Raw genomic sequence first — 16336 nt, 5'->3', positions numbered from 1 at the left:
ATATATATGATAGAATCACACCCTCCCCACACCCCTTCCTACTGGATACATAGTATACACACACCTTATTAACTTACAACTATGAAAGAAACAGAGGGTGCAGTCAACTCTTGGAAAGCAGAACAGAGAGAAAGAATTTGTTTTTTGGTGATACTACTAAACCACTGGGAGCTCTGGTAGCATAGTGGCTAAGGCACTTGACTGCTAACCAGAAGGCTGGCGGTTCAAATCCACCAGCCACTCCTCAGAAAGAAGATGGGGCAATCTACTTTCGTAGTGATACTGCCTCGGAAACCCAAGGAGGGGTTGCTATGAGTTGGGTTCGACTCGACAGCACATAACAACAACAACTAAACCACTGGATCAATCAATCTTAAAGCTTCCCTCTAGCTCTGAACTTTTTGGTTAAGTACATCAATAAATGTCCTTTATTGTTAAAACTAGTTTTATCCTGATTGTATGTCAACTGCAGTCAAAAGAATACTCAATGAAACAACAGCCATTTTGTGTTAACATTTTATAACTCAAGGTTAGATGAAAGAAAAATATGGTTTTGGTATTATAATTAATATTTTACCAAAAAGAAGGGAATATTAAGTACACCAGATTCATTCCATTTATTTTTTAAAATGTTTAAGTAATTGATACAGGGATATAGTTAATCAGTAAACTTATGAACTGGAAAACTCAGTTCCTACTGTCACATATATCAAAATTCTCCAGTTTAAGATACAATATAGTAAGTGGCATCAACAAAGTGTTTGAAAGTCCAGAAAAGGAAGTGTCTAATTCCTTTAAAAATATAAACCGTTTAGAGTCACTCCTCAGTGTTAAATCCTTCAAACGGTTAAAGAATAAAGTCTGGTCTCCTTATGATGGCTTATAAGACCCACATTTACCTTTTCAGACTTACTCCAGGCCTTGCTACCTCCTCCCTATACTAAATTTCTCATTTCTTGAAAATAATACCATCATCTTTTACACTGTTTTATTCACCTATAATATTCCTCTCTTCCTTCTTATCTAGCACACTCTTACTCCTTCTTCAAGGACATCATCAAGTGTTACCTCTGTTAATTTGACCAAAATCTCATAGATAGTTATGCCTTTGTGAATAGAACAAACATTTTATTTAGCATTGACTACTTGGCAAGCAGTAATAAATGTTGTATCTCTCTTAATAGTTAGGAAATATAAGTGGTACTAACATTACACTTATTTTATAGATGAAAAACACTCTCAGACAGGTCTGGTTGCCCGAAATCACGGAGCAGCACTGACAGCAGTGCACTACTCTAAGCTGGGTCTATCTGGTTGCAAAGCTGTCTCCCTTCTGTGTCTTCACCTAACACTTAACACACTGTATTGCTATTACTTCTTTGCCTTTCTATGTTTCCTAAATTGACTTATGAAATGTAAGAATTCTTACTCATTTTTTAATCTCTACCATTTAGTTAGTACTTGGAAATAAAGATGATTAAAAAAACAAAAAAAGGTCTATAAATGAGTGAGAGGAGAGAACAGCTTGTGGTGGGGGAGGTGGCATGGATAGAAGTATCACAGAAGTTAAGGAAAGGGTTTTAAAAAGTCAGAGCAGTACCATGCTCCAGAGAAGATAAACATTCAGAAAGGACTTAATAGGATGTGGAGATCTGGTCTTCTATAGCTTTGAGAAAGAAGTTTCGACAGGGCAATGAAGTAAGCCAGTATGCATGCTATTCTAGAACATAAAAAAAGATGGAGTACTCCCAAATTCATTTTATGAAGCAAGCATAACACTAATACCAAAACCAGGGAAAGATAATACTAGACAGGAAAACTACAGACCAGTATCACTCATAAACATAGATGCAAAAATCTTTAACAAAATCCTGGCCAACAGAATCCAACAACACATCAAAAAATTAATACATCTGGACCAAGTGGGATTCATACCAGGTTTACAGGGGTGGTTCAACATCAGAAAATCAACCAATGTAATCCACCACATAAACAAAACAAAGGAAAAGGACCATATGATTATATCAATTGATGCAGAACAGGCATTTGATAAAATCTAACATTCATTCCTGTTTAAAACTCTCAGCAAAATAAGGAAGGGAAATTCCTCAACATAATAAAGGGTATATATGCAAAGCCAATGGCCAACATCATTATTAATGGAGAAAGACTCAAGGCATTCCCCTTACGAACAGGAACTGGACAGGGATGCCCTCTAGCACCACTTCTATTTAACACTGTATTGGAAGTCCTGGCCAGGGCAATAAGGCAAGAAAGAGAAATAAAAGGCATACGTATTAGCAATGAGGAATTAAAACTATCTCTATTTGCAGATGATATAATACTATACATAGAAAACCCAAGGGACTCAATAAAAAGACTACTGGAACTAATAGAGAAGTTCAGCAAAGTGGCAGGATACAAGATCAACACACAAAAATCAGTTGGATTTCTCTACACCAGCAAGGACTCCTCTGATAAAGAAATAAGGGAAATCATACCACTCACTATAGCTACGAAAAAGATAAAGTATCTAGGAATAAACCTCACCAGAGACGCAAAAGACCTATACAGAGAAAACTATAAAACACTGCTACAAGAGACAACATAAACGGAAGAACCTGCCTTGTTCATGGATGTTGTTGTTGTTATGTGCTGTCAAGTCGGACCCGACTCAGTGACCCCTCCTTGGGTTTCCAAGGCAGTATCACTACGGAAGTAGATTGTACCATCTTCCTTCCGAGGAGGGGCTGATTGGTTTGAACAGCCAGCCTTCTGGTTAGCAGTCAAGTGCCTTAGGCACTACACTACCAGAGCTCCTTGTTCATGGATAGGCAGACTAAACATTGTGAAAATGTCAATACTACCTAAAGCAATCTATACATTTAATGCAATCCCGATCCAGATTTCAACAAAATAAGGACATGGAAAAACTAATTACTAATTTCATATGGAAAGGAAAGAGACCTTGAATAAGCAGAGCACTTTTCAAGAAGAAAAACAAAGTGGGAGGTCTCACACTCCCAGATCTTAAGAACTACTAAACAGCCACAGTAGTCAAAATAGCATGATACTGGTACAATGAGATAGACAGACCAATGGAACAGAATCGAAAGTTCAGACATAGACCCATTCATCTACGGACAACTAATCTTTGACAAAGGCCCAAACCCCATTAAATGGGGAAGAGACAGCCTCTTTAACAAATGGTGCTGGCAAAACTGGATATGCACTTGTAGAAAAATGAAACAAGACCCATACCTCACCCCATACACAAAAACAAACTCAAGCTGGATCAAAGACTTAAATGTAAAACTCCAAACTATAAAATTCATCAAAAGTAAAAATAGGGGCAAATCTAGGAGCCCTAATTTACGGCATAAACAGACTGTCAAGCATAACCCAGAATGTGCAGGAGACAGAAGAGAAGCTAGATGACTGGGACCTTTTAAAAATTAAATTCTTGTGCACATCAAGAGATTTCGTCAAAAGGGTAAAAAGAGAACCTGCAGATTGGGAGAAAATATTTGCCTATGACATATCTGATAAAGGATTCTCTCCAAAATCTACAGAGAACTTCAACACCTCAACACCAAAAAGACAAACAACCCAATTCACAAATGGGCAAAAGACTTGAACAGACACTTCACCAAAGAAGAGATACAAGCAGCCAACAAACACATGAGAAATTGCTCACAATCATTAATCATTAGAGAGATGCAAATCAAAACAACAATGAGATAGCATCTCACCCCAGCAATAACAACAAAGTTCATCAGATCAGATAGTAACAAATGCTGGCGGGGCTGTGGACAGATTGGAACTCTTGTGCACTGCTGGAGGGACTGTAAAATGGTATAACCATTGTGGCAAATGATATAGTGTTTCCTTAAAAAACTGAAAATAGAAGTACCATTTGACCCAGCAATTCCATTACTAGGAATATATCATAAAGAGGTGAGAGATAGTGCATGAACAGACATATGTACACCTATGTTCACTGCAGCACAATTCACCATAGCAAAGAGATGGAAACAATCTAAATGCTCATCAATGGATGAGTGGATAACCAAATTATGTATATCCACACAATTGAATACTATGCCACATTAAAAAACAATGACGGATACGCGAATCCTCTCGCAATGTGGATGAACCTGGAGGACATTATGCTGAGTGATATAAGTCAACTGCAGAAGGACAAGTACTGTATGAGCCCATTACTGTAAAAAGACAGAGAAGGCTTTGCTTGGGAAAGGGAACTCACCTAGTAGGTTACCGGGATGGGGAGGGAAAGGGAGGGATTAATTTAGGGCTGTGTTGTTGTTGTGTTGTGTGCCGTTGAGTCGGCCCCGACTCATAGCGACCTAGTTGGGGCTTACACGCTGACATGGGTAGGGGGAGAGATATATGTGAAGGATATATGACCACCATAATAACATTGGGAAATGAGAGGACACCAAACTGTGCACATAAGAGATAGATGACAGATGCTAAAACCAACCAACGTGTCCACAATACCACATTGCCATTAACACCAAACACTAGGCTAACAGATAAACACATAAACACCTGAGATGATCAAACAGGAGTCAGTGAATAGAGGTATACTCTAGACCAAGGATAGACTCAGCTGAGGCTAATCTTGTACAGACACCAGTGATACAAAATACCTGCAGTCCTTACAGAAACAATAGAAGACAGACACAGAGTAATCCCTCACAGACATCCCGACACTATGGGAGAGCGCTCCAATAGATCTACTACCTCAGGACCATAGCACTGAGGTACACCAGACTCAGTTGGCACAACAAGATACATAAAAGCGTTGCTCCACATCCTACATTGGTGAGTAGCAACTGAGGTCTTAAAAGCTTTCAAGCAGCCATCTAAGATGCAGCTAATGGTCTCCTAGCATTGGAAGTGAAGAAGAACGCAAAAAAAAAAAAAAAAAAAAAAGGCATTTAGAAGCAATCAGCCGTAGGACACGATGGCTCTTGAGACCAGAAGAACTGGATGGTGCCCGGCTACCAATGTCAACCACTCAGGAAAGGATCAAATCTGGAGATCCTGGATAGAATGGGAGGGAAAACGTGGAACAAAATCCAAAAACTCAATAATGACCAGAATTACTGGTTAGATGAAATCTGGTGAGACTCCCAATACTATGGCCCTGAAATAATTTGGTGCCTGGAATAAAAGTCACCCCCAGGGGCGGGCTCTCAGCCCAATGGTTAGTGAGATGTACACGCAGACCACTCAACCAAGGATGCCGCACCCACATAGTCAAGGGTAATACATCCTTTAGAGCAATAGACCAGGGGACACCAGAGGACCAACATTCAATCTGAGGAAATGCAGGACAAACAGGAGTGCATAATTATGACGGGCACAGGGGGAGGGTTGCAGGGTAGGGAGGGGAGGAGACTGGGTTAGGGTTGGACATGGTAAATGGGGAATGAAACTAAATATACGCGTAGCGATGAATGTAAAACAAGCTCTTAAAATAAAAATAATAAATAAATAAATAATAGCCCAAGTTCACACAGAACCATGGTCTGTCTGATTCTAGGGCACAAGGTCTTACTTAACCATGATGCCATCCAGCCTCAAGATTCACAGTTGAAAACAGAGATACAGGAGCCTGAGAAGCCTCACTAGGTTGTAAGACCTTGAGTCCAGAGCCCATGCATGTCCAGTCTCTACTCCCTGCCCAGTATCTGACAAAGTTCCTGGTGTACAGGGGTTGTAGAGTAAATTTTTGTTGGGTGAATAAATGAATGAAAAACATATATTAGGTTTCCCCTATTTTTAATGCCAGATCCAGCCTGGCTAATGTTGGAGGATATTCCTTGGTAGACTAGTGAATGAGTGTTGTATAGGTGTGATTGGTGTCCTGCCCATATCCCCTTGGCTTACTCCAGTGGTAGACTGCAGGCTGTTCTATACAAACCAATTACTTCCTGTTTCTCTGTTTGAGGGTGTGCCTTGGTTAAAGGAGTGACTTGGCCTGAAAATAGGTGAGGACAGAAATTTGGGCAAGTTAATAAACTCAGGTGGTGCAGTGGTTAAAATGCTTGGCAGCAAAATAAAAGGTCAAAGGTTCGAACCCACCAGCCACTTCATGGAAAAAAGTTGTGGCAGTCTCCTTCCATAAAGACTGGTAGCATTGGGAACTGTATGGGGAAGTTCTACTCTGTCTATAGGCTTGCTACAAGTTGGCATTGACTTGACAGCAGTGGGAATGATCCAGGAGGAGCCCTGGTGGTGCAGTTGTTAAAGCGTTTGGCTGCTAACTGACAGGTTGGCAGTTCAAAACCACCAGCTGCTCTGTGGGAGAAAGACATGGCAGTCTGCTACCGTGACCATTAAGATGTAAAGTCTTGGAAATTCTATGGGGCAGTTCTACTCTGTCCTATAGGATCACTATGAGTTGGAATCAACTGGACAGCAAAGGATTTGGTTGTGGTTTAATGACCCAGGCAAATGCAATCCACTTCCACTGTAGGATAGGACTTATAGTGACCCCTCCTTGGGTTTCCGAGGCTGTGTCACTACGGAAGTAGATTGTCCAACCTTCCTTCCAAGGAGTGGCTAGTGGGCTTGAACCGTCAGCCTTCTGGTTAGCAGTCAAATGCCTTGGGCACTACACCACCAGAGCTCCGGAGTAGCCTTCAATTAATGAGAAATGTGAGCTTATAGATAAACAGCCCTACTTCTTGCCCCTTCAGTAGGAGAACTCTGAGGCATGCTTATAGCACTCTCTCAAAAAAGCCCCCATAGAACTGAACACGAGTTGCCCAATTGCTCACCAACACACCCTCTATTGGCTTCTCTCCCTTGCCTGTCTCACTTTCACACACCCTCACATCCCAAATAAATAACTTGCAGTCAAATCCTCTTCTTAAGATTTGCTTTTAGAAGAATTGAAGCCAAGACAAGGGTGTGTTGTGCATTGTGCAAAAGGTGGTTTATATTCTAGTACACGTGTAGATATAACTGATTTGCATCAAAAAGTCTGAATGAGTACAAAAAATACTTATTGATTATATTTTAATGGATGTCATTTTCTTATGTTTGAGTATATTTAGTAACTGGAATTAGGCTAACGAACATTTGCTCATAATTTTAATCAATAAATAACAATTTGTAATCAGCATTAAAAAAAAAAAAAAAAGAAGTAAGCCAGTATGTAACAGGTTAAGAGTGAGTGGTGCTTAGGTGAAGGCCACAGTTGTTTAAAGGGGTTTGGAAGTGAAGAAAACCTGAAAAAGGATGAAAATCTGAGTTGGTAGTAGAGTCGACAGTTCTTATGGTATGAAAAACCTTAATCATCTTTGCAGGCTAAAGAGTAAGATGCTGAAAGGAAAATGAAAGAATCACCAATAAAGAAAAATGAAAATAGGCAAGGACAGATGCAAAGAGAGGGATTAGCCTTGTGAAAAGACAGTTCATAATGACCTATATTTGTTTAGAAAAATAGAAGGTACATCTATATCCTAGTAGAGGAGCAAGGTTTAGTTTTGTCCTAAACCTTGCTTGGGAGAACAGGACACAGTTAAAAAGAAATGATTTTTTTTTTTGGAGGGGGTCAGATGGGAGGAACTGGTTTTAAAAAGACAGTATGTATGATCATTAAACTGATGGGCTGTATTGTAAATAGGAGCTCTGGTGGTGCTGTGGTTAAAGCACTGGGCTGCTAACCAAAAGGTCAACAGTTTGAACCCAAGAGCTGCTCCATGGGAGACAAAGAAGCAGTCTTGCTTCCAAAAAGATTTACAGCCTTAGAAAACCCTATAGGGCAGTTCTACTTTGTCCTATAGGGTGCTGTTCTGGTTACCTAGTGCTGCTCTGACAGGACTATACCACAAATGGGATGGCTTGTACAAACAGTTATTCTCTTATAGTTGGGGAGGCTAGAAGTCCGAGTTCAAAGTGCAGGCTCTAGAGGCTGTATGAAAGCCCCTCGACCTTGGGCTTCAGCTCTGCCTCTTGGTCCCAGCCTACTGAAGTTAGAGGCATCTCTTCACTCAGATAGCTACTGGCTGCTGTGGCTAACAAGCCCAAGGTTGACAAATAAAATGGCACAGCCTCATGTTACCAAACCACATGGCAGGCCATTAATTCAAGTCCACTGAAAGTCCCAAGGTTGGCAGAGCACGGCAGGCTGCTGAACAACGAATGACATGGCTACATTCAGGGTTCTAGAGTGCCATAAGCAGTAGACCATTCCCAAAGCTACAGCTTATATAAGAGAAGCAGACCACATACCCAAAGGCAGCTACTCAGCTGCTCCCAGTAGATTCCACCATGGAGCTGATTACCAGTCTCATCATGGGGAATACTACATCCAGCTGCCCAGCCCCTCAACCAGGCCCAGCCAAGTTGACACACAAACTTAACCACCACAGTTGTTGATTCGGAATTGACTTGATGGCAATTGGTAATATGAATTTCTTCCTGAATGTGTTAACCTCAAAGTTTGAAAAGTATTGTCTTAAGAAACAGGCTCACCATTGTCTTATGCAGCAAAATTCAAGAACTGTAACAATTATACTTATTTTAAAGTATTTTTCATTTAAAAAACTTCTCATACTTTATCAAAATGGTTTAATGAATACAATTCATGAATGCTACAGAAAGTCACTATCAATAATATAAATTATACTTTCCATTTATTCATATATAGTAATAGATTACCTAAAGAGTAATTTCAGTAATACTGGTATCAGCTAATGAAAGTGTAGGAAAAGAAAAAGATACCTTAATAATATTCTGGAGTACTTTCTCATTCACCACTGCTTTGTGACAGGCTGTTTTTTGGTATAAATCCACAACTACTTCTAAAGATCTTTCAGCAAATGGCACATAATTCAAGGCTACCCACTCCGCCTAGAAAGTAATATTTTCACATGGAGTTAAAAAAAGGGGGGGTGGAGTGGGGTGGGGTAGGGAATTAGTCATGAAATCATTTGTTTTCAAAGAGAAAACTTCTTTGTCTTAAAATTCAAGCCTTCGTTTTAGGTCAGATTATATTACATGCAAAGTTTTCAAAGAACTATGTATTTCATGAAAGTAATTTTCAACCAAGCAAATATTAAAACTATTTGAATAAGCACATACAGCATTCTATCAAGAACTGGGAAAGATGTATTTTATTTGTTGCCAATAAGTTAGGACAGTTTTAAGAAATTTAACTCACCGGTGCAAATAGTTGGATCTATTGTGATTCCATTGTGTTGCAAGACAAATAGAATGAGAAAAGTTAATACATATTAAAACTACTTTTCGGACCATGTAAAATTAAAATTTTTATGTTGCGTGAACAAAACCAGCATGTGCATGCATTTAGAAATGTACTTTTTCCTTAAATCAAAACAAAGTTAATATTTGCCAACTATGGCCATTAAAATCTTTTATGTAAAATCCAACTAAATATCACACCAGTAGTAGACAACTTCTTATTCAGTATATAAAGATTTCTTCAGCTTGCATCATAGGCATCTGTTTTTGATAAGACTAGGCTGGAAATTTAGAAGCCATTTTGTAGAGGGATGTAGCAACCAAGAGAGAGGTACAAAAGAACTTAAATCTTTCATTTCTTGTAGAGTGACATAAAGGATCAAACTTATTGGAGAACCACTTGAAAATATGAAAGTCATAAACGGGGAGAAAAGGAACACAGAAATGTTTTCCCAAATATTTCTGTTCAGCTTAAACTGTTAAAAGACATATGCAAATTTATTTGTGAATGAAATATTCATTTACCAAGATAATCAAAGTCCATCTTAAGTGAAACTGACTATATTTATAAACCATAAGTAAATATAATTTATAGTGAATCACCTGATTATATTTCGCATTTGCAATGTGCTTTGTTTCCAGCTGTCCATACTGTGGAGGTTTACAGGAAAATTCTACAAATGCCAGTAACTGGTCAAATATAGCTGGATACATTATCTGCATGTTTTCTGGACCTACACAGATGGCCTATAAAAGCAAAATATGAAAATTAAATATCAAAATAACATAATATGAACTCCATTAAGTTCTTTTCTGTATATTTTAACTAAAGAATCTTAAAAATATCCTATTTTACCATCACAGACATTTAAACTATTGTAAGATAAAATGAATATGGGCTGAAATGTGTTAACCAGCTACAAAATGCTGTTTAATAGAAAAAAATGTGATTTACTACTTAACAGAGAAGAAAAAGTACAGGCACTTAAAGAAAAGTCCCAGGCATTCCTGACGGTCTACAATCTGATCATTCATTAATACGGTCTTCAGATCATTAAAAATGTTCCACTGACCAAGATGATACTGGCTTCTATTAATGTGATATTGGTTCTTTGAAATGATAGCTGATTTCTGCACCACAACTGGTCCATAGACTTTAATAAATAATCATGTGTATTATAGGTCAGAAGATAAGTCACATATGGAAATTTATTTCTAAAAGTTGTATCTATATTAACATTTTATTAAGGTAGTACATATTTAATGTTAGATGTGCATGACAATATAGACTAAGACAAGAAAATAAAAATACTTTCAATAAAAATTAATAAAATACCATTTTAATTAATAACTAGTTTCTCAAAATTTATTAAATAATTTGAAACAAAGAATACATATCCTGACATTGTTGGATATGTCATAAACCAAAACCAAACTCACTGCCATCGAGTCAAATTGACTCATAGCGACCCCTCCTTGGGTTTCTGAAGCAGTATCACTACAGAAGGAGACTGCCCAACCTTCCTTCCGAGGAGTGGCTGGTGGGTTTGAACCACCAGCCTTCTGTTTAGCAGGTCAAACGCCTTAGGCACTACTCCACTAGAGCTCCCAGATGTCATAGTTAATTCAAATATGCTGAAAGCACTTAAAATCTTACCTACTTTTATTTTTCCCTAGCTACAAATGCATTTTCTCCTCTATTCCTTTCTTATTTTCCTGTTTAATTTGTGAGAAATATACTTAAGGATATTATTTATGGCGTATCTAAAACATAGTCATGTTTTACAAAATACAAGGCATAATCACCCTCTGCTTGAGAAATCATTTGGGTACCGTGAAAATACTAAATAAGTATTCAAAACATTTGAAAATTTTAAGAAATTTATTTTAAAATATGTGTACAGCATTTATGTTTTTAAGATATCTATGCTTTTTAATTTATCAGATAATAGTTCGGTAAATTTTCTTTTTTTCTCAAAGAGGATATAGCCATTTAGCCACAACTGAAGTTTAAGATAAAACTGACCTGGCATATAAAGATCTAACTTAGGTACAAACAGAACTAAGCAACTGCTTATATAATTACAGTGTAATAAAGCAGAGTATAGATATGTTAAAACCCTCTCACAATATTTGGTTATTTTTTTCTTAGAAACAGTGAGTGGAGAATATTGAATGGTAAAGTTTACATAGCCTGAAAAAGTACTCTAAATTTAGTGACTGCTTTAAGTTTCTTTCTTTTTTATTAACCACTTACTGGATTTTAACTTAGAAGTAATAATTATAATTATTGTGGAAAAGAGATTAGATTACTCTCAGTGGATTCTTTTCTCTTCAAAGATTAAAAAAAGGAAAAAGCTTGTGGATACCTTAGAAAATGAAGTATTAAATTCTCTGAAAACATTTTAACACTAAATAATGACTTTGACTATACATTTGGACTTTTAAAGGTCCTTTATTTATTTACAGCTCAGCATCTAAAAGCAATCTGGACAATATTTCTCATTAGTCCTTGATACTGTGTATATGAAGACAAGAAATTGAGTATCTAACTTATCACACAGTTCAAGGTTTCTTTTATTAATTAATTTAGCAATAATCCATTCAGTAGCTACCATGTAATAAGGACTTTGTTAGAGAAGTTGATGATGATGAAAATAAGAGCTAATATTTACTGAATGTTTATCTGTGTGTGGCACTAAGTGCCTTTATAAATATCTTCCCTATTGATAGGCAAAATGTTATAGATTTATTATTTTCATTTTGTAGATGAGGGAGTTGAAGTACAGATATTTGTAAACTTGCCCTGTGAATGTTTTGGTGAGTATATTTTCACCACAATTAAAAACAAACAAACAAACAAAAAACTTGCCCATTATTTATCAGAAGACAGGGCTTCCTCATATATCGCCAAGGGAACCATTCACACAGTGTGACTGATGGTGTCTCCTGGAATAAACAACTCCAGCAGCCTTGGCAATGGAGGCAGATAGGTATCTGGCCATCTGACACCAGGAAGTTTTAACAATAAGACAGAAAATAGTCTCCTAGCCATAGAACTTAGAATACAGTATATATGTAAAGTTAATAGTTAAACTCCTAGGTGCCCAAGTATGCCAAAATATCTTGGCCAAAAAGAAATCAACTAACACACATAATTAAGTCAATTTGTTGAGGATCTAGTGATTTGAAAACCAAGAGAAGACTGTGACTGTGAAGTCCTAAACAATGTAAAGGTGCTGAGGAAGAAAAAGACATGTTGTTTTTGTTGTTATGTGCCATTGAGTCAAATCTGACTCTAGTGACCCCTCCTTGGATTTCCGAGGCAATATCACTACAGAAGTAGATTGCCCAACCTTCCTTCTGAGGAGTGGCTAGTGGATTTGAACCGCCAGCCTTCTGGTTAGCAGTCAAGTGCCTTAGGCACTATGCTACCAGAGCTCCTGAACAAGACAGAAAACATGAAATCAGAAATCACTTTTTCCTTTAGGAAGAAAAATAGAATTTAACCAATAAAATATTTTGACTGACAGCTTATTAGCTTAAGAATAAAGTCTTAAAGCAAATAAATTTTAGCTTGTGTAAATACTTGCCTATACCAATGGAGGAAAATATAAAGACATTCTTTGATAATAAAATATGCTAAATTTTCTGTTAGGAAAGACATTATTAAAGACTTCATATACCTGAATCACATTCAGGGTTTGCAAAACATTATTTAGATAATAGAATAAGTAATAAAACAAGGGCTAGAGTGAAAATTAACAATAGTGGAAAATGTTATCAACTGATACAAATGAGTAAGAAAAGCTTCCTAAGTTTCAGGCTAAAGGTATATACGTATTGTTTTCCAAGCCATAAAAAGTCTGATAGTTGGGATTAAGAATTCCACTTGTTATCTTATTACTAAAGCAGTTTTTTAAAAAATGAGAGCACTGACTTTTTTACCTGGGGAGGTGGGGGAATCAAAGAAGGAAGGGGAGGTTGTTTTTTTCTTTTTTACTTATTATCCTCTACTAGTATACTAAAGCCTGAATCAAGTATCTGAATGAGAGTTCTAAATTACGGGCACCCCTTAATCCCACAATTTTCTTTTTCTTTCTGATAGAAAATTAACTATTTTCATTCCCTCTAGGGCAGTAACAGCAAGTTAACTGCATGGCCAATGAAGGGAAAAAAGGTAATTAATTGTTTACAGGCTATTTTTTCCCCCACTAAAGATACAAACAGCTATTTTTATTTTAATTGTGACAAACTGATATCTCTGCAACTCAAGTTAACTACATCACATTGCAAATAAGAACATTAATGAAAAAATTAAGACTATTCTTTGGCTTCTAAAATGCTAACATGCTACAGGTAGCGAAATGGAGGAAAGACACATAGCCAGTTAATAACTGCTGAAACTGCAAACAGTTCATTTCTGGCAATGTAATATTAGTGGATATTACTATGGTATTAATATTAATATGGTATGCAAGGCATTGTTCTACATTCTGTAGCTGCAAAAAGAAAAAAAAAAGGGGGGGGGGAAGCGAGCAGGACTCTGGTTCTTATACTATGAGGCTATAGGATCTTCCTTCTGTAAAAGTAGGGAAATAGTATGTTGTTATTGTTAAGTGCCGTCCAGTTGGACCCGACTCATAGCGACCCCTCCTTGGGTTTCCAAGGCCGTATCACTACGGAAGTAGATTGCCCAACCTTCCTTCCGAGGAGTGGCTGGTGGGTTTGAACCGCCAGCCTCCTGGTTAGCAGTCAAGTGCCTTAGGCACTATGCTACCAGAGATCCCAGGAAATAGTATGTTGTTGTTGTTATGTGCCGTCGAGTTGGACCCAACTCATAGTGACCCCTCCTTCCGTTTCCGAGGCAGTATCACTATAGAAGTAGATTGCCCAACCTTCCTTCCAAGGAGTGACTGGTGGGTCTGAACCACCAGCCTTCTGGTTAGCAGTCAAGTACCTTGGGCACTACGCTACCACAGCTCCTAGGAAATAGTATATGCTCAATAAATGATGAAAGAGAAAAGGGAGAGAGAAGGGAGAAAAGAAGGCAGAAAAATGAAGGAAGGGAGAAGAAAGGGAAAAAGGAATAAAGAAAGAGAGAGGCAGGGAAGATGGGAAGAAGAAAAGGAAAGACAAAGGAGGGAAAAAGAAAGGAGGAAAAGGGAAAAAGGAAAGAAAGCAGAGAAAGAGAAAAGAAAAGGCAAAGTAAGGCAGAAAAGAAGTTAGCTTTAGATCAATGGGGTTAGTGGTGATAATCTATGAACCTGGAAGTAGCATTAATGCCACCACTTAAGTTTCCCAGGAGGACCTGGCACTGTGATTATTCTAAGCTGTGCAGTGTTGGAGTGCTGATGATCCACTTGTATGTGCTTCATACACAACAATCAAGATAATCTAGAATTATTCCAAAATATATACATCAAAGCAAAGAAATTCCAGAGAACTACAAACATTATTGCTTAGATAGCAACTAAAATTATATTTTCTTTTGGAGAATATCCTCCCATAGCAAATTCATCTGAAAAACCCCTACAGTGCATTAGTATTGGGGGATGAGTGATTTGAAGATCAATGTTTTTCTGAAGGCTTTTTTTTTTTTCCTAGTGTTTCTGATTCAAAGAAGTCAAAGCTATTAAAATTATATCTAAGGACCCTTTCTCAAAATTAGGCTGGTAACTGGCAGCTCCTCTCTGCTCTAAGTGACATATTAATCCACAAAATTTTCATTTGCTTATATACTGTTCATTCATCCAACACTTATGTCCTGAGAATGTAGCAGGGAAAAAAAAGTCTTTGTCTTCAAAGAGTTCACAGTAGAGTGATTAGATGAAAAGGAAAATAACAATACACTGGGACCATCTAGCAGTTATCTAGTTCAAAATATTTAGAACTGGGAAAGCTTCCAAGAGAAAATGAATTCAGAAGGTCCTCTGATCCAAAAAGACTCTGGATAACAGAGAGTAACACATAGCAAGAGCCAGACCCTACACAGAGAGTTGTTAGTGCAGATTAAGGATTTGGACTTTATAATGAAGCCAACAGGAAGCCACAGAAAAATTTTACCAATAGGTATGATAAAAAAACCAAAAACCAAACTCACTGCTGTCGAATCGGATCCGATTCATAGCGACTCCTCCTTGGGTTTCTGAGGAGGTATCACTACTGAAGTAGATTACCCAGCCTTCCGAGGAGTGGCTAATGGGTTTGAATGGCCAGCCTTCTGGTTAGCAGTCAAATCACTTAGGCACTACGCCACCAGAGCTCCCAATAGATATGATAGTTCTTGCTATTTGCATAACACTATAGGAATACTAAATATTCTTACATACATATCTTTCATATGCGTTATTTCATTTAGCTCTAACAAAAAAATAACAACATAAAACTTTAGCCCTGTTTTGTAAGGGGAGAAACGCTCAAAGAGGCAAAATGAAATACCCGAGACTGAATTCAAGACATTCAATAAATATTTTTAAATGCTAGACTCTTTAAAATTTTAACTTTCTCCATATTTTGTTTCCCTGTACAACACAACTAGGGTTAAAGAGATCAAAGAAGTATCGATCAGCTAGAATTCCTTCAGAGGCAATTAAGAGGTATCATAGTACAGGGGAAATATCACCATTCTTACTGTGAAAGTTTTCATCATTCCAGTTGGATATAATGCAATCAATTAATAATGAGAAAGCATAATTTGCATTATACAGTTACATGTGTATAATGAGGAACTAGTTCCATTCTAATTTTATTAGATTGTTATAGGTACTTTGTTGGAACAGCTGGTTATTAAGTTGGCATATTTTTGTGTAGCAGTTTGGTGGTTGTGAACTGTGCTAAACAATTACTCTGATGTTCCACAAATTCTCTGATTTTGATCTGATCGTGTTTGCTAACCTGGATTTGCTCAATGATTTTTAGGCCTATTTTAATAAGTTGCTTTGCAATGACAAAACAAACTTGAAGCTAAAAATATACATCTTTTTAAAATTTCGGTGGGAAAATGCTTCTATAATTTACTCATACCTCTTTTTGCAATATGGGCTTCCAAAAATTTCAGAACTAAATTTAAGTACAGATGAAATTATATTAT

The 16336-nt window shown here is 37.3% G+C and overlaps 1 protein-coding gene across 1 annotated transcript in view; it reads right to left on the bottom strand.

Moving 5' to 3' along the window:
* The window catches only part of MON2 (MON2 homolog, regulator of endosome-to-Golgi trafficking), a 213996-nt gene that overhangs the window by 78998 nt on the left and 118662 nt on the right, over positions 1-16336 (bottom strand). Inside the window, exons 28-30 of the mRNA XM_042781208.1 lie at positions 9847-9990; positions 9203-9220; positions 8764-8892 (exon numbers count right to left, since the gene is read on the bottom strand). Coding sequence (XP_042637142.1) covers positions 8764-8892; positions 9203-9220; positions 9847-9990 — 291 coding nt within the window. The remainder of the gene's footprint in view (positions 1-8763; positions 8893-9202; positions 9221-9846; positions 9991-16336) is intronic.

This window comes from Orycteropus afer, unplaced genomic scaffold (genome assembly GCF_000298275.1).
Source record: "Orycteropus afer afer isolate SDZICR_OR568_19922 unplaced genomic scaffold, OryAfe1.0 scaffold00097, whole genome shotgun sequence".
Taxonomy (NCBI): domain Eukaryota; kingdom Metazoa; phylum Chordata; class Mammalia; order Tubulidentata; family Orycteropodidae; genus Orycteropus; species Orycteropus afer.
This window is presented reverse-complemented; position numbering and strand designations above follow the sequence as displayed.